Raw genomic sequence first — 26,194 nt, 5'->3', positions numbered from 1 at the left:
ACAGAATATACATTCTTCTAAAGTGCACATGGGTCATTTTCAAAGATAGACCATATGTTGGGTCACAAGCAATTCAACTATAATAAAAACAATCCAAAAAAAATAAAAAACATGGAGACTAAACAGCATGCTATTAAACAATGACTGGGTTATCAGAGAGATAAAAGAAGAAATAAAAAACATTATGGCAACAAATGACAATAAAAACACAACAATCCAAAATCTATGGGGCACAGTGAAAGCAGTCTTCAGAGGGAAGTTCATAGCTCTATAAGCCTACTTCAAAAAACAAGAAACAATGGTAATAAATTACCTAACCCTACAACTCAAAGAGTTAGAAAGAGAGCAACAAGAAAAGCCCAGTGTAAGCAGAAGGAAGGAAATAAAGATCAGAGCAGAGATAAATGACATTGAGACAAAAAAAAAAAAAAAAAAAAAAAAAAAAAAAAAAAAATATCAAGAAAACCAAAAGCTGATTCTTTGAAAGGATAAACAAGATTAATGAACTTCTACCCAGGCTCACCAAGAAGCAAAGAGAGAGGACCCAAATAAACAAAATCAGAAATGAAAGAGGAGAAATAACATCAGACCCCACTGAAATACAAAGGATTCTTTAAAAATACTATGAACAACTCTATTCTAACAAAATGGACAACCTGGAGGAAATGGACTTATTCCTAGAAAAATACAACCTTCCAAAACTCAATCAGGAAGAATCTAAACATCTCAACAGGCCAATAACTATGGAAGAAATTGAAACAGTCATCAAAAAGCTTCCAGCAAACAAAAGCCTGGGGCCAGATGGCTCCACAGCGGAATTTTACCAAACATTCAAGGAAGAACTAAATCCTATCCTCCTGCCGAGACCGGTTTGGCTCAATGGATAGAGCGTCGGCTTGGGGACTGAAGGGTCCCAGGTTCGATTCCGGTCAAGGGCATGTACCTTGGTTGCGGGCATATCCCCAGAAGGGGGTGTGCAAGAGGCAGCTGATTGATGACTCTCTCTCATCGATGTTTCTAACTCTCTATCTCTCTCCCTTCCTCTCTGTACAAAATCAATAAAAATAAAAATTAAAAAAAATCCTATCCTCCTTAGGATATTTCAAAAAAACTCAAGAGGAAGGAACACTTGCAAGCTCACCCTAATACCAAAACCAGATAAAAACAACACAATGAAAGAGAATTACAGGTCAATATCTGTCATGAACATAGATGCCAAAATCCTCAAAAAAATTCTAGCAAATCGGCTCCAACAGCACACCAGAAAGATCATATACCATGACCAAGTAGGATTTATCCCAGGAATGCAAGGATGGTACAATATCTGCAGATCAATAAATGTAATACATCACATAAACAAACTGAGAGATAAAAATCACATAGTCATATAAAACATTTGACAAAATCCAACACCCTTTCTTTTTTTTCCTTTTTTTTTTAATTTTAGTGATTTTTTTTACAGAGAGGAAGAGAGAGGGACAGAGAGTTAGAAACATTGATGAGAGAGAATCGTCGATCAGCTGCCTCCTGCACACCCGCATCTGGGGATGTGCCCACAACCAAGGTACATGCTCCTGACCAGAATCGAACCCAGGACCTTTCAGTCCGTAGGCTGATGCTCTATCCACTGAGCCAAACCAGTTTTGGCCCAATACCCTTTCTTAATAAAAACTCTCAGCAAGGTGGGAATAGAAGGATTATTGCTCAACATAATAAAAGCCATATATGGCCGAAACTGGTACAAAAATAGGAACAAGACAGGGATGCCCACTCTCACCATTCCTGTTCGAAGTATTAGCCATTGCAAAAAGAAAAAATAAAAGGCATCCGAATTGGAAAAGAAGTAAAGCTGTCCTTATTTGCAGATGACATGATCCTATCTAATAAAAGAGTAATATGTAAATTGACCATCATTCCAACACACAAGATGCCTGCCCCCATGTGGTCAAAGATGGCTGCCACAAGATGGCCAGCAGGGGAGGGCAGTTGGGAAGGACCAGGCCTGCAAGGGAGGGCAGTTGTGGGTGATCAGGCCAACAGGGTAGGGCAGTTGGGAGGGTCCAGGTCTACAAGGGAGGACAGTTAAGGGCAATCAAGCCTGCGGGGGAGGGCAGTTAAGGGTGACCAGGCTGGCAGAGGAGGGAAGTTGGGGTTAACTGGGCCTGCAAGGAAGGGCAGTTGGGGGAACTAAGCCTGCAGGGGAGGGCAGTTAGGGGCAATGAGGCTGGCAGGGGAGCAGTTAGGCATCAATCAGGCTGGCGGGGGAGTGGTTAGGGGGTGATCAGCTGGCAGGCAGAAGCGGTTAGGGGCAATCAGGAGGGCAGGCAGGCAAGCAGTTGGGAATCAGCAGTCCTGGATTGTGAGAGGGATGTCTGACTGGGATCGGGCCTAAATAGGCAGTCGGACATCCCTCGAGGGGTCTCAGATTGGAGAGGATGCAAGCTGGGCTGAGGGACACAGCTCTCTCCCACCCCACCCCATGCATGAATTTTGTGCACCAGGCCTCTAGCATTGTACATAAAATACCCAAAAGACTCCATCAAAAAACTATTAGACTTAATAAATGAATTCAGCAATATAGCAGGATACAAAATCAAAGCCAAGAAATCTATGGCATTTCTATACAGCAATAGTGAACTTACAGAAAGAGAGACTAAAAAAGCAATCTCATTTACCATAGACCCTAAAAAAGTAAGATACCTAGGAATAAACTTTTACCAAAGGAGGTAAAAGACCTATACGCCAAAATCTACAGGACACTGAAAAAGAGGTAGAGAAAGACATAAATAGATGGAAGAACATACCATGTTCATGGATTAGTAGAATCAACATCATTAAAATGTTCATACTTCCCAAAGCGATCTATAGACTCAATGCATTCTCCATTAAAATACCAATGGCATATTTCACAGACCTATAATAGAAAGAACTCAAAAAAAATTCATCTGGAATAAAAAAAGTCCCCGAATAGATACAGCTATCCTGAGAAAGAAAAACAAAGTAGGTGGGATCTCAATACCAGATATCAAGCTGTATTACAAAGCCACTGTTCTCAAGACAGTCTGATACTGGCACAAGAAAAGACTCATAGATCAATGGAATAGAATAGAGAATCCAGATATCGACCCAAACCACTATGCTCAATTAATATTTGACAAAGGAGACATCAACATACAATGGAGTCAAGACATTCTCTTCAATAAATAGGGTTGGGAAAATTGGACAGATACATGCAAAAAATATGAAACTAGACCACCAACTTACACCATACACAATAATAAACTCAAAATGGATACAGGACATAAACATAAGAGGGGAAACCATAAAAATACCAGAGGAATCCACAGACAGAGAACTCTCAGACGTATGTCGAATCAATTTCTTCACTGATACCGCTCCTAGAGCAAGGGAAACTAAAGAGAAATAAATGGGACCACATCAAAATAGAAAGCTTTTGCACAGCAAAAGCAAGCATCAACAAAATAACAAGAAAACCCACTGTATGGGAGAACATATTTGCAAATAAAAGTTTAATCTCCAACTTCTATAGGGAACTTATACAACTTAATAAAAGGAAGATAAATGATCCAATTAAAAAATGGGCAACGGACCTAAATAGAATCTTTTCAAAAGAAGACAGAAGGCCAAGAGACATATGAAAACATGCTCAAAGTAACTAATTATCCAAGAGATGCAAAAAAAACAAAAAAAAACTCAGTACCATGTCACACCTGTCAGAATGGCAATTATCAACAAACGACAAGTGCTGGCGAGGATGGGGAGAAAAAGGAACCCTCGTGCACTGCTGGTGGGAATGCAGACTGGTGCAACCACTGTGGAGAAGTCTGGAGTTTCCTCAAAAAAATGAAAATGGAACTGCCATTTGACCCAGCAATCCCACTCCTAGGAATATATCCCAAGAAACTAGAAACACTAATCAGAAACGACATATGCACCCCGAGGTTCACAGCAGCACCATTCACCATGGCTAAGATTTGGAAACAGCCTAGGTGCCCGTCAGCAGAGGAGTGGATTAGAAAACTATGGTACATCTATACAATGGAATACTACGCTGCTATGAAAAATGAATTCTTACCATTTGCAGCAGCATGGATGGACCTGGAGAGCATTATGCTAAGCGAAATAAGCCAGGTAATGAAAGAAAAATACCACACGATCTCACTCATTTATGGAAAATAAAGAACACTATAACCTGATGGAAAAAAAGATAGATACAGAGGCAGTAAAGCACGGAACAGTCAAATTACAGCGGGAAGGCTGGGGAGTGTTGGGGAGGGGGTGAAGAGAGCAATCGAAGGACGCGTATGCATGCATATAAGCACAATGGACACAAGACACTGGGGGTGGGGGATGTGAACATGTGGGGGGTAGAGGAGGCGGGGGAAGGTCAATGGCGGGGAGGAGATACATGTACTACTATGTGTAATACTTTGAACAATAAAAAAAAGTTGTAAAAAAATAAAATTGTTCACCTTTTCAAATATTTGGATATATGTATCTCAATATAACTGGTTTCTTTGAAAAAATAAAAATAAAAAATCCCAGATTCCTGCTTCAACCATCAGGAAACATTTCTCAGAAAGCCCGGCTCAGTGTGAGAGCCTACGGAACACCGGGCGCTTCTGGAAAGGCCTGCTCACCTTGGTCAGCGCAAAGGCCACTGTCCCATCATCCTCTGTGGAAAGGTCGAGCAGCTTCTGGTAAAACGCTTCATCATAAGGCCCATCGATCTGCAACGCTTTCCTAAAGGAAAGGGACAGAAATAAGATGCCACAGGCACAGGGACTGTTTCTTAAACTGCTCACAACTCAGCAACCACACCTCTGGCTCACTGGCTCCTCCTCCTCCATTCTACACTTTGCCTAAGCCGGGAGTGAGCCGAACACGTCCTGATTCTGACACACGGCATCCAGTCAGAGCTCACGTGAAGGGACAGTGGGAGGGAGGTGCTGCCCACCACCCACTTCTGTGGGCCCAGCCACCCCGACTGGAGGACACAGGGAGGCCTGAGGCAGAGGCTGCTGGGCAGACAGGTGCTGGCTGTGGAGCAGCACTGCCCCCTGCAGCTCAGCCCCGACTCAGGACCCAGAGCTGCTGCTGTGGACTGTCCACCTCCTGGGATGTGCTGCTTTTCCAGAAACGATCACACAGCACTGCCCTGGGCGGGCCTGGCGCCAGGAGGGACAGAGGGAAGGCGGCTGGGGCGGGTCAGCCTCCTGGGAGTCCTGTGCGATCCTCCACTGGAGGATCCTAACCCTCACACCCCATCTCACCCTCAGAGCTGCTTGGGGCCACTGGGGCCCAGGGGTCAGGGGTACCACAGGCCAAGCCTCACCTCTGCTCAGGAAACTCCTCCAGGTACCGCTCAACCCGTCGGTACAGAGGGTAGAGGCCTTCGATGTCCAGCAGGTCCAACATCTGCACCTGAAGGGTTTGGTACAGAAGACAGTCCTTCGGCAACCCCGAGTGCTCCGGGCTCCTTTTTCCTGCCAAGGACATCCGGGGAGAAGGAGGGTTACTGCCAAGGGCTGATGTCGGCGGCAGGCACAGGCTGCCCGCCTCACAGAGGAGCGGGAGCTGCGGGCACGTGCACAGGGCCAGGCACAAAGCAAAGGGCAGGTGACCCACGTCTCGCTCTGTGCCTCTTCCTTGCAACAGCCATCAACTCCATCACACCACCCAGAGCTGCTGAGAGAGATGGCATCTAAAGGGACATGTTCACAGCCCCGATCTGAGAGCATGTCTGTGAAGCCCCAACCCACAGCCCACGTGGAGAGGCGGCACCCGGAGGGTGGTGGTGCAGGCTGTGTCTGGGTGACCTCACTTCTAACAGTCACCCACAGCCCCACCAGAGTTCAGACCACAGGGCTCTTAGAAGCCTCCTAGTTCCCTCCTCATCCACAGACCTGAGTGCATGGTGAGCTGCTGGCGGATAACACAGGAGCAAACGAGCGTGGGGACACGCAGGACAAAGACCCAAGCTAGCCACCTGGAACCCAGGGCCACCGAGTCACAGCCAGCTCCGGGTGAGTCTGTGAGGAACAGGCCCTCGAGCAGGGAGAGCCATAGCCAGGAGCCCTGCACCTGCTGGCCCTGCACCCTCCCCTCCCCTGCAAAGGCCTGCACTGTGGGGTTCACTCCTGTGCCTGAGAACGGCCGAGGAAGCCTGCCCAGTGCACCACGAGGAAGGACCAGGAGGGCGTGGAGAAAGCACCAACAAACACGGGCACGGTGGACAGGGATGTAGGGAAGACCTGGGCTGCAAGGACACACCCACATCGGGACGAGGAGGGCGCCTCCCCACCGAGGCTCAGAGGCAGGGAGGCTGGCTCTGGGGAGGCCTGTGGGGCCCAGGCTGCTCCTGCAGAAGCTCTGCGAGGCCAGGCAGGACCCTAGCAGGCGACGGCCGGCCTCTGCCCACCCGCCAGCCACCAGCCTACCTTGGTGCCGCAGGCTCCTGCCGAAGGGGCTGGCTTCACAGACACAAGGGCCTGGCGGCCCAGGCCCCAGCTTCAGGGCACTTGCCCGGCCCTTGTCTGAGCCACTGAGCAGCACCCGCGTGATGACGCGCACCAGCTCCCGGATCACGGCCCTCGCGCAGTGGGGCCCGCTGGCCAGGCCGTTGGACGGGTAGAAGAAGGGCTTCAGGTGATGTGCCAGCTCACGCCAGTCAACTGCGGGGCTGCGGGCGTCCTTGCAGCCATAAATCAGCTCCCCGTTCTGCAGGGAAGAAACAGGACAGGCAGGCAAAGGAGCAAACATCAACCAGTGCCCATCAGTGCCTCCACCCGGTGCGGACCAAAAGGCGAGTCCCACTGGAAGGTGGGAAAGAAGGAAAGCTCTAAAAACGGAGACCGGAGTCCTGAACTGAATGAAGTACAAACCTCACGCCAGACACAGCGCACTGCCGCGGGGACTGCAGAGGCAGGGATGCCTCTCCTGTGACACTGCGTCCGGCCTGAGCAGAGGCAGTGAGAGGCAGCGTGGACGCTGTGGATGCCAGTTCTGCAGAGCCTGTCCTCTGCGAAAGGCCGGACCAGTCCCGTCAGGGTGGGTGTGAAACCCTGGCCTTGAGGCCATCCTGCCTTCCAAACCAAGTCCAGCGAAGAAACCCCTTGCAGTGCCGGTGGTTCACAGGCTGCAGGCAGGAACGCCATGGGCCTAGCCCATGACTTTTACAGGGTCTACACCAAGCGTGTCAAACTCACGGCCCCAGGCTGCATGTGGCCCACAATGAATATTTTTGTGGCCCAGCCAATATAATGGTATGTAAGGAACGTTTTAATAAAAATTTTGTGACTTAATTTTTACAATATCCTGTTTTACATAATTATTAATAATGAACTACAACGTTCACTAATGGCTGATTACTAGAATCCTGTTTGCATTCACTTCCCTTTGCGCAGGCGCACCATTTCCTCCACTAACACCAGCAGCGGATATGTCAGTGGCCGATGGCAACGTCGTTAGTCTGGGACTGACTTGTTTGGTGTGAGCAACAGGAAATATATCACTTTGGAGAGCGAGAAAAATAGGTTTATTTGTGTTACACTTATAATTTGTGAAGTTATCAGTGTCTGGTAAGTGAATGTTCAAGAAAAATAATTGTTATTAAAATGTTCAGTTATTTTATGTTAAGGATGACTCCTTTATTTTAGCCCTTTGTATTCCGCACGTCTCTATCGGAATAAACCTACGTTTCTATGAAAACGGAAGCTCCTCGTTTTGTGCCCACTTCCTCGTAGTCCTTGCTTGTCTGGCCCATGGTGGCCTGGGAGTGTGACAGATGTGGCCTCTGGTGTCTGGTAGAAAGGCCCTAAGAGAACCTGGCTCCTGCCCCAAGCAGCAGCCCACGCCAGGGCAGTGGCGCCTCTCGCCTCCCTCCCGTGCCTGCGAGAAGGTGAGGCGAACAGCCTGCAGGACGTGCCACGGCCCATCGCCCTTGACAGTCCCACGGAGGCTCTCTCCGCTTCACAGAGGGCGGGCCCACGTGCCCGGCAGCATGGAGGCAGCGGCAGCGCGCCCCGCTGGGCTTTCACCGATGAGGGAGAGGTGCCGGCTCGCACCGCGGCTGTCTCCGTGATGTCAGAGCCCGGGAGCTCAGAGGGGCTCAGCCAGGCGTTAGTTGGGAGCAGCCTCAGGAGAGACCCTGAGCCAGAGCCGTCTCCCGGCTTCCCCTGGCAGAGCTGAGGTGTGAGTGCCCGGAGCACAGCAGCAGGGCATGTGACAGGACATTCCCGCTCTGCCCGGGTGGCCGAGGGGAGGCAAGTCAACCCACAGGCGTGCAGACAGGCGTGCCTCCCTCGGCAAAGTCCTGCGAAACAACAGGACGCGGCTTCCCCGGAAGGCCCCGCTGGCACTGCCAGAGCTCAGTGGGTGTCCAGGGTGATGGGACACAATGAAGGCCACCACCGCCAAGGCCAGGGAACCCATGAGACAGCCTTGAGATGGGCCTTTTGTGGAGCCGGGTACGCCAGGCCAAGGCAGGCGGGAGTTCCCAGGAGAAAACAGGCCGAGAGGACGTGCTGAGCTGGCACCAGGGGCCGGGACTGAGTGGAGGCCCCGGGCGGTGGGGGCACTGAGCCCGAGGCCCGTGCGGTGGGGGCACTGAGCCGCGTGGGAGCGGACTGGCCTGTGAGGCTGGCCCGCTCCAGCACAGCAGGGCTGACACGCCCGGGGGGGGGGGGGGGGGGGCGGGGAAATGGGAGGGAAGACCTCTTGTCCCCACATCTGAGGGCAGAGGGCGGGGTTTCGCCCCCACAGACACAGCTGCTCAAGGACCTCAGGTGGCTTTTGGAGGAGAGCCATCAGCTCAGCTCCATGTCACTGTACATGTCTCCCTAGTTTCACAAGTGACCCGGTTGGGGTGGACAGAGCCACAGGCATGGAGTGTGTGAACAACACGCGGACCAACAGGAGGATGGCGGTGCCGACCGGGAGCGGGCTGCAGCACCTCAGCTCGCCGGAAGTGACGGCACCTGGGCCGGGCCAGGGCAGCTCACTGGTTGAGCATGACCCATGAGCAAGAGGGCACAGCATCCATTCCCCAGGGGGCACACACCCAGGTTGTGGGCTCCAACCCCAGGAGGGAGCGTGCGGGAGACAGCCGATCCATGTTTCTCTCTCATCATGTCTAAAGTCAATAAGAACATACATTTTTAAAAAAGTGACGGCACTTGAGAAAATGGACTGCAATGCTCCAGATGCTATTTTTAAAAAGCCATGCTGTGTACCATCTCTTAATCCATTCATTTTGAGACAATTCTCCCAAACTCTGGATTTTTTCCGTGGCAACAGAAGCAGCTGACGGCTCAGGTCTGAGGCCCAGCCCTGGGCACAGGGCAGGACAAGCTGTCCGGGGCCCAGGCGGCAGGGCAGCCAGAAAGGCCACTTCAGACAGAATGCCAGCCTGGCCACAGGTTCCAGATAAGCCCCCTGACGGGAAGAAATCTACCGTCTAATTCAAACACAGTCCTCAAGTCCTTCCCAGAATTACACGCACCCTGACTTTGGTGTCTGGGAAGGCGGATGCCAGCCAGGCCTCAGAGGCACCCTGAGGGTCAGGTCGGCGCTGATCAGAGCCCAGGCGCCCGGGATGCCATCGGAGGCCCGCCCTGCGTGTGTGCCGGCCAGGAGGAGAGCGGGTGCCGCTCAGCCGCACGGCGGCCCATGCGGAAAGCCGCAGCACGGAAGCACTCTTACCTTAAATATCTTCAGGTTGTTCTGTGCCTCCTGCAACAAGCTTTTCAAGGCAAAGTACATTCTCCGCTTATTTCTAAAACGGAAAGGAGATGTGCAGGGTCAGCAGCAGGCCTGCAGTCCCTGCCTGTGCCTGGGCTGCGGCTGGGGCATCTGGGGCACGGGCTGCAGGTCTCCAGCCGCGTGACAAGGCCCGCCCTGACCCCTCACAGGACCCCCAGCCACACCCCCTGCAGGGAAGATAGCACTAAGGACAAGCACTGTCTCTTACCCTGAGTAGAGGTCGAGGGGACAGTATTTACTGATCTGCTTCCACTTCCCAGTTGCCACCTGCGAAGAAACCACCACACGTGTCCATGATGGGACGGGGCAGCACTGGGTGACTTTAGCACCAGCCCAGGGGATGAGGTGATGGGAGTCCCAGCAGGTGTCCGCACTCCGGGACACCCTCACTAGCTGGGGGGTGCCCGCCCTCCTCTGAGTTCCCACGTGGCTGCTGGCCCAGCCTCTACATGAGCAGGAAGCAGCAGCAAGCACCTTTTTAAAGCCAAATCTGGTAACCAGATAAACAAACCTTTAAAATTATAATATCCAAGAAGGAGAAGGTGTGGCTCATAGTAATTTCATGTTGTCATTGAGAAGAAAAGTTGGCACAACAAGGCCACTTGCTGGTTTCCATCAAAATTTAAAAGGCTGGTGCAGCTCGGTGGTTGAGTGTCCACCCATGAACCAAGAGGTCACCAGATCGATTCCCAGTCAGGGCACATGCCCGGGTTTCGGGCTCGATTCTCAGGAGGGAGCGTGTAGGAGGTGGCCAATCAATGATTCTCTCTCATCATTTATGTTTCTATCTCTCTCCTCCTTCTCCCTTCCTTTCTCTAAAATCAATAAAAACATATTTTTTAAAAATTAAAAGGTGGGTATCCCAACTTGGCAAATATACAAGGAATCACAGGTTCAAGGATGTTCACCACTAACTGACTAAGCAACAACTAAGTAAATCATAGTACTCTCATGGGCCAGGACCTGGCAGGACATATATTCAGTGAAGGAATGAATAAATGCTTTGCAGTCACCAACAGAAAGAGGTAGAACTAAAAATCACCAAAATTTATTCAAGGCAAAAACCAACTTGCAGAACAAAGCATATATTACATAATAATAATAATAATATTAATAATAATAATGATCCCTAGCTGGTTTGGCTCAGTGGTTAGAGCATCAGCTTGCGGACGGAAGGCTCCAAGGTTCAATTTTGGTCAAGGGCATGTGCTCAGGTTGCCAGATCAATCCCCACTAAGGGGTGTGCAGGAGGCAGCCAATCAATGATTCTCTATCATCACTGATATTTCTATCTCTCTCTCCCTCTCTCTTCGTCTCTGAAATCAATAAAAATATGTTTTAGAAAAGAGAGAATAAAAAGGATATATGTACAGATATAGAATTCAAAGCAATGGTTATAAAGATTCTTAAGTAACTTAGTGAAAATTACAACAACATGAGAAGGGAAATAGAACCATTTTTGAAAAATCAATAAAATAAAATAAAATAAAATAAAAATAAAAAAAAGAAACAGAGTAGAACCAAATAAATAGTCAGAGATGAAAGAGGTGATATAGCACCGGAAAGAAAATTACAGGTCAATATCCCTGATGAACACAGATGCTAAAATCCTAAACAAAATGTTAGCAAGTTGGATCCAGCAATATTTTAAAAGATCACACATCGACTTCTGATCCTCATAGCCAATTGGCTTGGAGATCAACGCTTCCCAGTGATACCAACAACAAGCAAGGCTTAACAACAAGACTGCCCACCCAACCCACAAAGGGCTACACCAAGACTGTCCACCTCAGGTAACTGGGAGGCTGACTCACTGAACCATATAGGACACCTTAGCACACAAAGCCACCCTACCAACTCAGGAAAGCTGTGAAAATGCCAAGACAAGGAATTAGATCACAAACAAAAGAAATGGAGGAAAAGAAGAGACTGGATATAGAGTTCAAAACCACCCTTATAAGGTTTTTTAAGAATTTCCTAGAAAAGGTCGATAAGACCTATGAGGAGATGAAAAGGGATCAACAAGAACTAATAAGGGATCAACAAGAACTAATAAGGGATCAACAAGAACTAATAAGGGATCAACAAAAAATAAAGAACACATTGTCTGAAATAAAAAATATTATACAGAGTCCTAAAAACAAAATGGAAGATCGCAAGAATCAAGTCAAAGATTTGGAACATAAAGAGCCAGAAGACACTCCTCCGCAGAAGCAAGAAGTCAAGAGAATCCAGAAAATTGAAGATGATTTAAGAAACGTCTGGAATAACTTCAAGCGAACCAACATCAGAATTATGAGGGTCCCAGAAGATGAGAGAGAGCAAGATATCGAAAACATACTGAAAGAAATAGTGACAGAAAACTTCCCCCACCTGGTGAAAGAATTAGACTTACAAGTCCAGGAAGCGCACAGAACTCCAAACAAAAGGAATCCAAAGAAGACTACACCAAGACACATCATAATTAAAATTCCAAGAGCAAAAGACAAAGAGAGAATATTAAAAGCAGCAAGAGCAAAGCAGGTAGTTACCTATAAAGGAGCACCCATACGACTGTCAGCTGATTTCTCAACAGAAACCATGCAGGCCAGACGAGAATGGCAAGAAATATTCAAGTTAATGAATAGCAAGAACCTACAGCCAAAAATAATCTACCCAGCAAAGCTATCACTCAGAATCGAAGGCCAGATAAAGAGCTTCACTAATAAAAAAAAGCTAAAGGAGTTCATCACCGCCAAACCAGAATTATATGAATTGCTGAAGGGGGTTCTTTTAGAAGAGAAAGTAAATAAAGATAAAAATTATGAACAACAAATATGTAACTATCAACACGTGAATCTAAAAACCAAGGGAATTAAAAAAAAATCTTATGAACAATATTAACTGGTGAATATAATAGAATCAGAGGTATAGAAGGGGAGTGGACTGACGATTCTTGGGGAAAGGAGGAGAGGGGGGTATAGGAAGAGACTGAACATAAACTGTGCACTTATGGATGAGGACAATGGGGGTTGGGGAAAGGGCAGAGGGTGGGGTGGGAACCTGGTGGAGGGGGAAAAATGAGGAAGTTTTGTAATAATATGAACAATAAAGATTTATTAAACAGAAAAAAAAAATGAAAATAAAAAATAAAAGATCACACATCATGACCAAGTGGGATTTATACCAGGGATGCAAGGTTAGTACAGTATTTGCATATCAATAACTATGATATATCACATAACAAATTGAAATATAAAAACCACATGATCATATCAATAAATGCAGAAAAAACATTCAACAAAACACAGCACCCTTTTTTGATAAAAACTCTCAGTAAAGTGGAAATAGAGAGATCATATTTCAATATAATAAAGCCCATAAGTGACAAACATATAGTCAATATAATACTAAAATGGGTAAAAAAACAAAAACAAAAAACTAAAACCATTTCCCCTAAGAACTGGAACAAGACAGGGATGCCTGCTTCCACCACTCTCATTCAACATAGAATTGGAAGTCCTAGCCACAGCAATCAGACAAGGAGACGAGATCAAAGGTATCCAAATTGGAAAGGAGGAAATAAAACTCTCATTATTAGCAAGATGGCATGATCTTGTATACAGAAAACCCTAAAGACTCCACCAAGAAACTATATAGACTTAATAAATTAACTAGGCAAAGTAGCAGGATACAAAATCAATATCCACAAATCAATGGCATTTTTACATACCAATAATGAACTCTAAGAGAAACTAAAAAAGCAATCCCATTTACCATTGCAACAAAAAAAGGTACATATGAATAAACTTAACCAAGAAGGTAAAAGACCTGTATTTGGAAATCTACAGGACATTGAAAAAATAAATAGAGGAAAATATAAACAAGTGGAAGAATATACCATGTTCGTGGATTGGAAGAATTAACATCATTAAAATGTCTATACTATCCAATAAATCTATAGATTCAACACAATCCTTATTAAAATACCAATGGCATACTTCATAGAACAAATACTTCAAAATTTATATGGAACCAGAAAAGACCCCAAATAGGCACAGCAATCTTGAGGGGGGGAAAAAAAAAAAAAGAGAGAGAGAGAGAGAAAAAAAAAGTAGGAGGGATCACAATACTGGATATCAAACTATACTACAAAACCATTGTAACCAAAACATCTTGGTACTGGCACAAGAACAGGCATATGGACCGATGGATCAGACCTCAGAAATTGACCCATGCCATTACAATCAATTAATATTTGACAAAGAAGGCAAGAACATACAATGAAGTAAAAAGACATTCTCTTCAACAAATGTGCTGAGAAAACTGAACACATGCAAAAACATGAAACTAGCCCACCAACTTACACCATACACAAGAATAAACTCAAGGTGGATAAAAGATTTAAATGGAAGGCATGAAACCATAAAAATCTTGAGGAGAACATAGGCAGTAAAATCTCAGACATCTGATGCAATAATGTTTAAGAATACATCTCCTAGGGCAAAGGAAACTAAGAAAAAAATAAACAAATGGGACTACATAAAAATAAAAAGCTTCTGCACAGCAAAAGAAACTGCCATCATATTGAAAAGGAAACCCACTGAATGTGAGAACGTATTTGCCAATGATACATATAATAAGGGGTTAATAGCCAAAATATATAAAGTACTCATACAACTCAACAAAAAGAAAAACAATCCAATTTAAAAAATGGGCAAAAGACTTGAATAGACATTTCTCTAAAGAGGACATACAAATGGCCAAGAAACACATTAAAAATGCTCAGTCACTAAAATCATCAGACAAATGAAAATTAAAACTACAATGAGGTATCACCTCACACACGTCAGAATGGCTATTATAAAAAATCCAACAAACAACAAGTGTGGGTGAGGATGTGGAAAAAAGGGAACCCTAGTACACTGCTGGTGGGAATGCAGACTGGTGCAGCTAGGGTAACCAGTATGGAGTTTCCTCAAATAATTAAAAATGGTACTTCTGTTTGACGCAGTGATCCCACTTCTGGGAATATATCCTAAAAACCCCAAAACACCAATCGGAAAGAATATATGCACCCCTATGTTCATAGCAGTGTTATTTACAATAGCTAAAATCTTAAAACAGCCTAAGTCCCATCAGTAGATGAGTGGTTAAAAAAAACTCTGGGACATTTACACTATGGAACACTATGCAGCTGCAAAAAAGAGGTACTCTTACCCTTTGGGACAGCATGGATGGAAATGGAAAATATTATGCTGAGTGAAATAAGTCAAATGAAGAAAGACAAATATCATATGATCTCACTTATCTGTGGAATCCAATGAACAAAATGAATTGGCCAACAAAGTAAGACCCAAAGCAGGGAGGTATGGGACAGACTGACACACCTCCATGTGGGACTGAAGGGACAAGAAGAGATAAACCAAAGAACTTATATACTGACTAGTGTCCTGGTGCACCGATTCATGCACATTGAAAGAAAATTAATTATAAGAAATATTTTAATATCACTATTTGCCCTTTCTCTATAAGAGAAGTGTCAACCAAATTCAAGACAAACAATGACAGATGGGAACACATGCATGCAAATGGTGCCAGTGATAGCTTTATGTGTACCATGCATGTGCAAGTCAACTTAGCCTTTTGAATATATATAGATAAACTTGCTTAATTAGACCTGCTTTCTGATGTAGCTAAACTTTTTCCAGCCCAGTGAAGCACCCCAACTTCTCTTTCAGATAAATGTTAGCAACACAGTAGTAAATATCAACACAAAGCAGATTATTATTGTAGATCATGCAGGGAGAACAAAGGGTACAATATTTAACTGCAGCAGTGTTTGATTATATTCTGCGCAATGGCAAAACCTGAAGTCATTGTCAAATTTCACCATTTTTTACTTCTTTTCAGTTCAGTCAAGTTTCTAAATCTCTATTTTCTGGCTAATGAAAAGAAAATAGGATTCCATCGAGTCTCCTATCTCCCTACTCCAGGACTTATGTGGGGATCAAATGAGATGAGGCATGGGAAACGCTTCACAGACATTTGGTTAATATGTAAAATGTTTCCACCTGGCTATAAAGCAAGTCATGTTCCTGGGATGAAGAAACTCCAAGGAAGCTGGTGGCTAGGGAGAGGAAGCCAGGCATTGCTATGTGACGTCATTGACCAGTGCCCACAGTGACCGTTTCTGGGCTGGGCTGGGTTGTGGGCTGCATTTTGCAGCAGGGGGTCTTGGCAGTGTTGGCTGAAATTTGGTGGGGTGTTGCTCTGTGGTGGCAGTGGGGCTTGTGTCTCACTTGGAGGAAGCCAAGTGTTGGTTTGTCAGCGCCAGGTCCATGGTGCCATTTATTTTTAAATGGCCAGCGTGCATCATGGCAGCACCTGTCGAACATCTGCCCTCTGGTGGTTAGTGCGGGTCATAGCATTCAGTCGGAAAGAAGGACAGACACTTAGCCTCTTATATACACAGGTATGCATAGCCCATGGACACAGGCAATAGGGTGGTGAAGACTTGGTGCTGAGTAAGGGCTGGGAGGAAGGGATGAGGGGGGAATGGAAAATATCTGTAATACTGTCAACAATATAAAATACATTTTAAAAAAATGGAGTATGTGTATCACATATTTATACAATTATGCAAAGAAAAGCCCTTGAAGGCTGTACAATAAACAATCCTTAAGGATTATTTAAGTGAAAAAAGGCAATTAGCAGAACAATTTCACATGGCAAGAACCTGTATTTGCGTTATAAATGAGTATACATGCACATGTGAACATAGATATGTATAAAGATGGCATCACCTCACTTCCACTGTGTAACGTTTATTTTTGTCGGCACAGGAAGAAGTCAGGAAGGATGTACAAACTGATAACATGAGTTATCTCTGGGAAAGCAGATGACCTAATTCATACAATTCCATATTTTATCAGTTAAATGAGCAGGTATTAAGTCAGTGGGAACAGTGGAGTAAGCAACTCTGGAAATTCTCTCCCCCATATGAGCAATGAGAAAACTGCAAAACTTACAGAATCAATTTAAATTTTCATAACTCTGAAAATTAACCAACGTCTTGCAACAATTTAGGAAGCATTTACTCAAGAAATACAACCCAATCTAAGTAAAGAGCTTTGTGGCACTTTAATGTCCTATTCCCACCCCGTCTGTCTAGTTCCAAGGGAACCCTGGAAACCAGCAGTCCTGGTGAAAACAGAAGCTGGCAGCCTGCAGAGGGCGGGGCAGGGCGGGGCTCCTCTGGAGCCGTGTTGCCAGAGAATGCGCATTATATTACCTCCCCGTCTCTGGTTTCCTGTGCTCACTGGCCTGTCTCAGAGGGGCTCTGTTTCCCAGGAGCACTTAGGACAACTATTCAGAGGCAACTGTTTCAACTTCATAGCTGCCGCATGGGGAATAGCAGTTGTGGCTAACAACAGGCTAAACCTGAAGCTCAACAGAAAGGCTGTCGGGTGAAGTGTGCACTGGGTGTAAACTCCAGCATGTCCTGGGGGATCTATTATAGAAGCCCAGGCACAGGCTCTGCAAAGACCTGCAGAGGCCCTCACCTCGGCTCTGAAAGTGAAGGCCAAGGCAAAGTTGCAACTCTCCTGCTGAGGGTTGAAAGCAGCCCTCAGCCCACACACAGAGCCTCTGGCCAAAACATGAGAATCTTACTGATTCCAGGGATTTAAGAAAATATTTCCAAACCATCAGCTGCCTGCTAAGCTAACTGAGCAGAGACTTTAGAAGCTACACATAAGAAAAATGCAGACTTCTCAGCGTCTACATACAGATAGTCCTCGGTGAAGTCGGACTCAATGTATGTCGTTTCGTGGTTACATCGCCATCTGCTACTTATTTATAAAAAAAAGTTCCGTCATTTCGATGTATGTACATAGGTGCTTTATGATGTATGTACATAGGTGCTTTACGTTTTTATTATTTATTTACCACATGTAAAGGTCAGGAATTCTCTTTCTTTTAAGTTTTTTTTACTGTTTCACTTCATTACTGCTGTGTGTGCTCCACTGAGTGATGTAGGTGTATGTACGTGGGTTCCAACTTACAGCAACAATCACGTAACATTGCACCGTAGGAATGGATCTCTGATGTAACCCAAGGACCTAATGTATATAAAAGCCTAAGCAACGGTTCATTCTGCCAGTTGACCAGTTGCTATGACACGCACGGACCACCAGGGGGCAGACGCTCAATGCAGGAACTGCTCCTTGGTGGTTAGTGTGCTCCCACAGCGGGAGCACCGCTCAGCTGACCGATGGGTGCCAGACACAGGGCTCACAGCCCACAGACGGCAGCGGAGCAGCAGCGAGCCTGCCTAGCAGTGATGGCAGGTGCAGCGGGGCTGAGATGAGCAGGAGTGGCAGGCAGGAGGGGAAGGCAGCGTTCGAGTGCTGGTTTTGGCCTGATTTCCACAGGCTGCACCAAGGGACCCTAGCAGTGCATGAACCCATGCACCAGGCCTTTAGTTTGCATAGAAAAGCCACTGGAAAAGCAATAACAATTACAATAATCTGCAATAAAAAATCCTAGAGAGGTTGTAGAATTTGGTTTCTAGAGTGACTACATTGTATTACTTAAAATGCCCCTTGTCAGCAAATCATTACAAGATATACAAAGAAACAAGAACGTATGATCCATACCTTCAGGGCATAAAGCAATCCACGGGTGGTCCCTGAGGAAGCTCAGACATTGGACTGATACAACAACTTTAAATTAGCCACTTTAACTGTGCTACAGCTAAAGAAAACAAGGAAAACAAGGAAAACAACCTCTTACCTATCGGAGAATAACAACAGAGACAGAATTTTAAAAAGGAACCAGACAGAAATTCTGTAGTTGAAAAGAACAAAAATGAATAAGTCTTTAGAGGGGCTTAACAACAAATCTGAGTAGGGAAAAGATAAAATCCCAGAGATGCACACCTAGACCCTTCATAAAAAACTGTCCAGTGACCAATAACAAGAGACTGGATCAGTAATCAAAAACCTACCAACAGCCCTGGCCGGTTTGTCTCAGTGGATAGAGGATCAACCTGCAGACTGAAGGGTCCCAGGTTCGATTCTAGTCAAGGGCATGTACTTTGGTTGTGGGCACAACCCCTGTAGGGAGTGTGCAGGAGGCCCCCATGTGGTCAAAGATGACCACCCCCATGTGGAGACAAAATGGTTGCCACAAGATAGCTAGCAGAGGGGGACAGTTGAGGGCAACCAGGTCAGCAGGGGAGGGCAGTTGGAAGCAACCAGGCCTTCAGGGGAGGGCAATTGTGGGGGGTGGGGGGAATCAGGCCTGCAGGGGAGGACAGTTAGGGATGATCAAGCTGGCAGGGGAGGGCAGATGAGGGGGAACAGGCCAGCAGCAGAGGATAGTTAGGGGTGGCCAGGCTGGCAGGGGAGAGCAGATGGTGGGGACCAGGCCTGCAGGGGAGGGCAGTTTGGGGTCCAGGGGAGGGCAGTTAGGGACAATTGGGCCGGCAGGGGAGAAGTTAGGCATTTATCAGGCTGGCAGGGGAGTGGTTAGGGGGTGATCAGACTGGTAGGCAGAAGTGGTTAGGGGCAATCAGGAAGGCAGGCAGGCGAGCAGTTAGGAGCCAGCTGTTCTGGATTGTGAGAGGGATCCCAGATTGGAGAGGGTGCAGGCTGGGCTGAGGGACACCCCCTGCCCCCATGCACAAATTTTGTGCACTGGGCCAATAATAATAATAATAATAATAATAATAATAATATAATAATAGCATAATATGCTAATTAGATCAAACAGCTGAACAACATTCCAGACATCCTTCCAGACGTCCTTCTGGATGACCACAGACAAAGCTGAGGCTGTGAGGGCCGAACCCCTTACATGATTTTCATGCATTGGGCTTCTAGTATAATATACAAAGAACATGTAAACTCTACAACAGAAAAACCCAATTCAAAATGGGCAAAGAACTTGAATAGACATTTCTCCAAAGAATATATTCCAATGACACAATAAGCACATGAAAAGATGCTGACCATCACTGTTAGAGAAACACAAATGAGAACTACAATGAGCTATCACCGCACACTCACCACAAACAAGAACAACCAGGGCTGGCAAGCATGTGGAGAAATTAGAATACTCATACACTCATACATTACTGATGGGAAGACCACACTGGGGAAAACAGTGCGGTGCTTTCTCAAAAGGTTAAACACAGAACTTTCCTAAGACCCGGTAATTCCACTCCAAGGAATCTACCCTGTGGGAGCAGCTACAGCATTTGAACAGGTTCAAACCTGGGACTCATGAGAGGGCACGATCCTTTTGTGGTAAAGCCACAGGCAAGCCCCAGCACAATGACAGCCAAAGGCCATAGCTGTAAGCTTGAACTGTGGTCCCATGTGGCTGAGTGATGTGGGCTTGATAGAGTTCAGATACATATAATTGCGTAGATTCGAAACCTGCACGAACGTTGTAAACATCTTGACCACGCCCTTACTTTGCCTCGTGGAATATGGCTATAAAATACAGACTCTGCTTGTAGGCCGTGTTTCTGTCGCTAGCTCTCCATCTGAGAGGAGAGCGTCCCACCCAGACCCAGCTTTTTTCTCTTATCTGTCTTTTCTCAATCCTACACCACCCCCTTAGGCTCACCGAACCTGGCTGTGCTGGCACGGAACATATGGTGCCCAACGTGGGGCCGAGTATGGGAAATAGGGGCCTGAGTTCAGGCTCACCCATGGCCGTGCCGAAGAAAACTGAAAACAGGGATTCAAAGAAACACATGTACATGCATGTTCATAGCAACATTATTCACAATAACCAAAAGGTGGAAAGATCACATGTTTATCAACAGATGAGTGGATGGACAAAATGTCCCCAGACAATGGACTATTAATCAGTCATAAGAGGAATGAAGTGCTGATACATGCTACTCAATATAATTATACTAAATGGAAAAAGACAGTCACAAATGGCCACACATTGTATGACTGTCCAGAACAGGCAAATCCAGACACACAGGAGGCAGACAGGGGTTGGGAGGACAGGGACTGCTCCTGGGGACAGAATTCCTTTTTGAAGTGATGAAAATGTTCTGGAATTAGATAGTGGTGATGGTTGTACAACTTTGTGAATATACTAAATGTATACAATGTATACACTTTAAAAGGGTGAATCTTAGGGCAAAAAAAAATTTATCTCAATTTAAAACAAAAAACAAAAAGGTGAGGTAAGTAATAAGCATCTACAACTTCTTTCACTCTTTTGAAAACTCTGGGTGGTCACTGCAGGCCAGCACCCTCCCCACAGCCTGCAGGCGGGCGGGCTGGCCAGCACTCACCTTGAGGTGCTGGTGCATGCAGTAGCGACACACCTTGTGCTTCATCTCGTGCGTCACGGCACTGGAGGAAGGAATAAACCCACATTTTGGCTGCAAAATAAATGAGAAAATCTGCTTAGGGAGAACTGCATTCCTTTAAGCAGACAGAACTGCAAGGCCACTGTGGGAGCAGCAGCAGTGTTGGACAGAAGTGTCGCCAAAGCTGCTTTTCTCTCCAACCTCTGATGCTTCTCTTGTCGCATCATCTAAACATCCCTGTGCTGCTCGAGTCAGAACTCTCATTGGTCCTCAGTTGCTGGATTGAAAAGCACAACAGAGTCACTTTGTGTTTTCAAGACAAACAAGACTGGAAAGATGCTGGGAGTGCTCCCAGCTCTAAGAATTAGGACCTCATTCCCTCTGACAAGAAGTCATGAACAGGAAGGGCCCAACTGATGGTTGCTAGGCTCCCAAAATGTCTGGAACCCCAGGTCCCTTTTAAAACGGCCAGTTTCTGGGCACGTGCAACATGTAAGACCTGCATTTAGCACGTGGCCCCGGAGAGCTGCCGTGTCTCTGTGAGGCCTTAGTGGGGACTCCGCTTCTGGCTGGGGAAGCAGGTGTGCAGTCCCCTCGGAGCACAGGGGTTCCGAGTGCTCAGGGCTAAGGGTGTGACCTGAAAACTACCACCAGAGAGGTTTGGAAAAAGGAGACGAACAATAGTCTGGGACATCCGAGAAGCTTCCGGAGAAGGACCTGAGCAGCCCCTGGGCACTGGGCAGCAGAATGAAGCCAGGGGCCTGGCTCTTATCTGGCAATCACTTCCTCCAATAGAGGAGCAACACCCCTCATCCCCCACCCACCCCCGCCTTGCTCGGGTTTCCTGGCCACGACAAACCTAGGCCTTGAGAGTCATGTATGTGACTGTGCCTCCGGGGAGGTTTCCCCTGAGCAGGACAGCAGCAAAAGAAGAGAATGCTCCCCGGTCCGAAGGGGAACCCTCAAGCTGGCCTCCTGGAACACGGCATGTAGTGTCACCACGGGGCCCACAGGGCATGGCAGAAGGGGGTGGTCGGGGCCTTGCAAGCTGCACCTTCCAGAGCAAACGGGGAGGGTGGAACCCAAAGCATTTGTGCTGGTGGCTGTCGGCCAGGGCCTGCCGGCTATCTCTCCAATGCAGCACCTGGAAATAGGCCTAAGTCTGGGGCCTGGGGAGCCATGTCCCTTGGGTCTGGCCGGTGGGAGAAACCAGGGCAGGACGGAGCAGGTGGCACTATGGGAGGAGCGGGAAGCAGGCGGAGGACCTAGGAGGTACTGGCCCCGAGAAGGGCTGCGGGGCCGTGGGGATAGCAGGAGCTTCTGCGGGAAGGTGTGCTCTGGCAGGTACACTGGACTGAACCCACCTTTCCCTTCTCCCCGCACCACTCCCCTTTTCAAAACTTCACCTTGATCTCTACACATAGAATCGGCCGGTGCTCGGCAAAATGGTAGGTCTGAAGTCTGGCTAAATTGGGAAGGCACAGAGCGTAACCACTGAGTGTGTCCAGGTCCTTGTCACAGCGAGATTCTGGAAAACAGGGGTGGAACATACCTGAGGATCAGGGCCAGAGATGCAAGACGATGCCGCACAATTCGGTGAATTCTCTGGAGGAAAGGCCAGCGCTGGCCTCCAGCCCCTGGCGGCTGTCTGCAGCTGGAGTGTGCTGCCTGTTGGGCCTCTGAGTCACATGAGTGCAACTGTGACCCGGGGTGGGGGTTGGGTCTCATGGTATCAGCTCGACCTCCGGAAGGCTGGAGGCTGAGGGCAGCTAGCTAGTCAGCTGTGTCTAATGCCCGGCCCTCCGAAACCTTCCCCCCACAGCTGGGCAGTCTCTGTGTGTGGCACTGATCCATGTGCTCACACACTGCTGCTGCCAGCAGGGCACACAGCCCAAACGACGCCAGGGCACCTGCACCCAGCACAGGTCTTGCCTGTGTCCCTGAGCTGCGTCGAGCCATAAAATGACCATGACCATGAGTTCTATAGGCCCTGAGGTTGTTGGTCTTGGGGACTGCCCCAAACCCTGTAAGCCCCTGAACCTGGAGCTCAGAGGAAGGAGAGTTCCTGCGGGCTCCCGGCAGGGACTGCTGGCAGCTGTGCCGTGGGCAGTCACGGAAGGCACACGTGGCCTCCAGACCCCACGTGAGGCTGGCTTTCCTCCTTTCACAGAGCAAGGCTGACTATGAGTCATTATTACTGTTAAGTAGCATAAATTTAATTACTAACCCTAAAATAAAATAATGGCATTGAGCAGCACTGCAGCTGCCTGGCAGAATCTAGAGCAAGTCTCAGTCTGTCTTCGTCTAGTCTAGAGGAGGAAACAGCTAAGACGCTGTCCTGGCTTCAATGTGGCTATGACCTCCTTCCCCACTCAGCCCTCTCCAAGCAGATCCCACTCCTCTAGGCCTCCTCCACCAGAGGCTCCTGGCACGGTGCTCTGGGGCTGGCCTGCTCCTGCAACGTAAGGGAGACTTCTCCACCGGCCACTGCACACCGTGGCTGCCGGGCTGCTTTTTGGACGGAGGCATGTCCATCTCAATCACAGAGGCTTTACCTCTTTGTCTCTGGCCCTGAAAGGCAAGTCTGACTGCCCCATCACCTCCCATCACTAAGCCATGACTAAGTTCAAGAAGGTACGTGAAGTGATTGGGGAGGCATGTGAGGCGATGGGGCAGGCGCGGGAGGCGACGGGGCAGGCGCGGGAGGCGACGGGGCAGGCGCGGGAGGCGAAGGGGCAGGCGCGGGAGGCGATGGGGCAGGCGCGGGAGGCGAAGGGGCAGGCGCGGGAGGTGATGGGGCAGGCACTGCCCACAGAACTCATGTCTCCTAGTCTCCCAGGAGGACAAGCAGGCTGGGTGGCTCCACTCTGGGGCAGGTCCTCCGGCTGCAAACTCTGTGGGCCTGGCCCTCCTCTGCAGTGCGGATCTACTTGGTTTCCTTTTGGCTCCTCCAGTCTCCTTGCAGCCTCCCTTCCCTTCCCTGAGTCTCCCCTAACTCCTTGGCTCCCTCTCACTCCCACATGACCAGTATTAGTTCCTGGTCACACATTCTCTGCTGTGGCCTGGGGATCTGGCGCCAGAATTGTCTCCATAAGCTCCGGGATCTCTACCCTGCTGAAAACTGCATCTGCCTACCATGAGGGAAAATGCCCCACACTTCACCCCGGGCCTCTTACACGACACAGGAAACGTGTAAGTTAGAAAGAAGCCTTACCTGGTCGTTCGGACTGTATCTTTAAGCAGAGCTGCTTCACAAAATCTAGAGGCAGCTGGACCACCTCCTGTAAGGACAAACAGCAGAGTGTGGGCCGCACAGCAGGGAGAATGCGCCCGCCGCGGAGCTGCGCACCAACACCGGTGCCAACGGCACATTATGTGACGTATATTTCTGCACATTAACAGGTCCTCGGTACCAGAACGTGGGCCTCACGTCCCGATTCAGCAGAAGCACTAGGAGCGCTGTCCTCCTCAGAGCTGGGTGCCGGGTGGTGACCAGCAGCGGCCCATCCCCCAGTCGGTGTCCTCTCCTCGTGGTGTCCCTGCGGCAAAGCAGGCCGGAGGGGCTTGCTGCTGGCACGAAGGCTCCCAGCAGTGTCTCCAGACACACGGAGTCTCTCCCACGCCCCCAGGGAATAGCTCAGGGAAGGGTCTGATGGAACACTAATCTCCGGGAGAGCCCAGGGCCCTCCGCCACGGGACTCCGAGGCCCGCAGGCTGTGCATCTGGGCGAAAGACCACGTAGCTTCTCTCCACATTGCTGCTCCTCGCAATTTCCCGCGGAAGGAGCTTTAGTCAGTGCTCTCACCACTGTCCTGGGGCTGCCTGGGTGGCAGGCTCGCCTCTGGAGAAGCCCCACAGAACACAGGAGCCCAGCCTGGGACGTGGACGCCAGGCCTGCTTGCTTCCTGCCGCACAGACGTGCTCCTGCAGGGCCCTGGCTGCCCATCATCCACTTCCAGCCTGCGGAGTGAGCTGACCTCCTGAATTTGGCCTTTACCTGCAAAGCTGTAAACTGGTAAAAGGCAAGCTGCTAGAAGTTTAGTTCTGATTTAGGTAAGGTGGGGCCGGTGTGGCTCAGTGAGTTAGGTAAGGTGAAACAATGGAAGAGGGGGTATTATAAACATTTTAAAATGCAAAACTTAAAAGCCCACGGTCTCAGTCCACTTTAACAAACCAAAGGTAGGACGTGAGCAGATGGCACTCGAGGGACACTGTGCAGGAAAGATAAAGAACTGCTCCAGACCCTCCCTCAGAGGACCCCTCAGCCCGCAGCCTGGGCCAAGGCTGGGCACGGCCGCTCGGCGCTCAGGCCTGCGCAGGGGCTGACGCCTCGGCCGGGGAAGGCAGGCAGGCCCTGCTGCACTCCTCAGGCGACAGACCGTGCAGGGGACCAAGGGGTCGAGTCCAGAGCTCAAAGTGGCTCAGCTACTCTGAAACACATCTGTGACTGCCCCACCTAAGTTCACAGTCACCACGGTGAAAAGTAGAATTTATTTCTTTAAGCAACTTTAAATTCCTGCTTTTATAATGAGTCCTATTTGTGTCTTAAGTCAGAGTAAAATGTTGGTAGTAAACACTCTTCCCAGCATTTGGTTATATTAACCAACCCTTGCTTCAGACTCATGACCCTGTGAGCCGTGCCATCACCTGCCAGATGGAAGCAGGGCCCCTCAGAGCCCTGGGAGGCAGTGGGCATCAGCAGGGAGGTTATGGGGAGGTAATCACATGGCATTAACTTAGGGAAACTGGAAGAGCATGGAGCCCTCCTGGAAGATGGGGCCTCCCCGGCTCCCTGCTGACAGGCACTGCCCTCAAAGGGAAGGGAGGCTGCAGAGAAGGCCGCCCAGACTGGAGCCTCACTCGCCACATGGGCTGACCTGGCCCGTGCCCCCATCATGTCAGGGTAAAGGTGAAGTCCAGGCCGCCCAGGGGCACCCAAACTTGAAGGCCGAGGCCCACAAAAGCGAGGCAAACCTAGAATTCGCCAGGTCTCCAGCATCCCCAGGATTTAAGATGCAGACATCTGTAGGCATAAAGGGACAGCCTCGTCCCCATTGGCTAACCGCCAGCTCACACGGAAACCGGCCC

At 48.3% G+C, this 26,194-nt stretch overlaps 1 protein-coding gene across 3 annotated transcripts in view; it reads right to left on the bottom strand.

Annotated features, from left to right (window-relative positions):
* The window catches only part of IPPK (inositol-pentakisphosphate 2-kinase), a 66,412-nt gene that overhangs the window by 29,730 nt on the left and 10,488 nt on the right, over positions 1 to 26,194 (bottom strand). For all 3 annotated transcript variants that reach the window (XM_036420108.2, XM_036420107.2, XM_045575050.1), the window contains exons 4-11: positions 24,321 to 24,387; positions 22,513 to 22,634; positions 21,089 to 21,178; positions 9,992 to 10,050; positions 9,724 to 9,796; positions 6,462 to 6,741; positions 5,357 to 5,507; positions 4,662 to 4,764 (exon numbers count right to left, since the gene is read on the bottom strand). In XM_036420108.2, the coding sequence (XP_036276001.1) occupies positions 4,662 to 4,764; positions 5,357 to 5,507; positions 6,462 to 6,741; positions 9,724 to 9,796; positions 9,992 to 10,050; positions 21,089 to 21,178; positions 22,513 to 22,634; positions 24,321 to 24,387 (945 nt within the window). The remainder of the gene's footprint in view (positions 1 to 4,661; positions 4,765 to 5,356; positions 5,508 to 6,461; positions 6,742 to 9,723; positions 9,797 to 9,991; positions 10,051 to 21,088; positions 21,179 to 22,512; positions 22,635 to 24,320; positions 24,388 to 26,194) is intronic.

This window comes from Pipistrellus kuhlii, unplaced genomic scaffold, assembly GCF_014108245.1.
Source record: "Pipistrellus kuhlii isolate mPipKuh1 unplaced genomic scaffold, mPipKuh1.p scaffold_m20_p_62, whole genome shotgun sequence".
NCBI classification, from domain to species: Eukaryota; Metazoa; Chordata; class Mammalia; order Chiroptera; family Vespertilionidae; genus Pipistrellus; species Pipistrellus kuhlii.
Note: the sequence above shows the minus strand (reverse complement) of the source record. Positions and strands in the feature narration are given on the sequence as shown.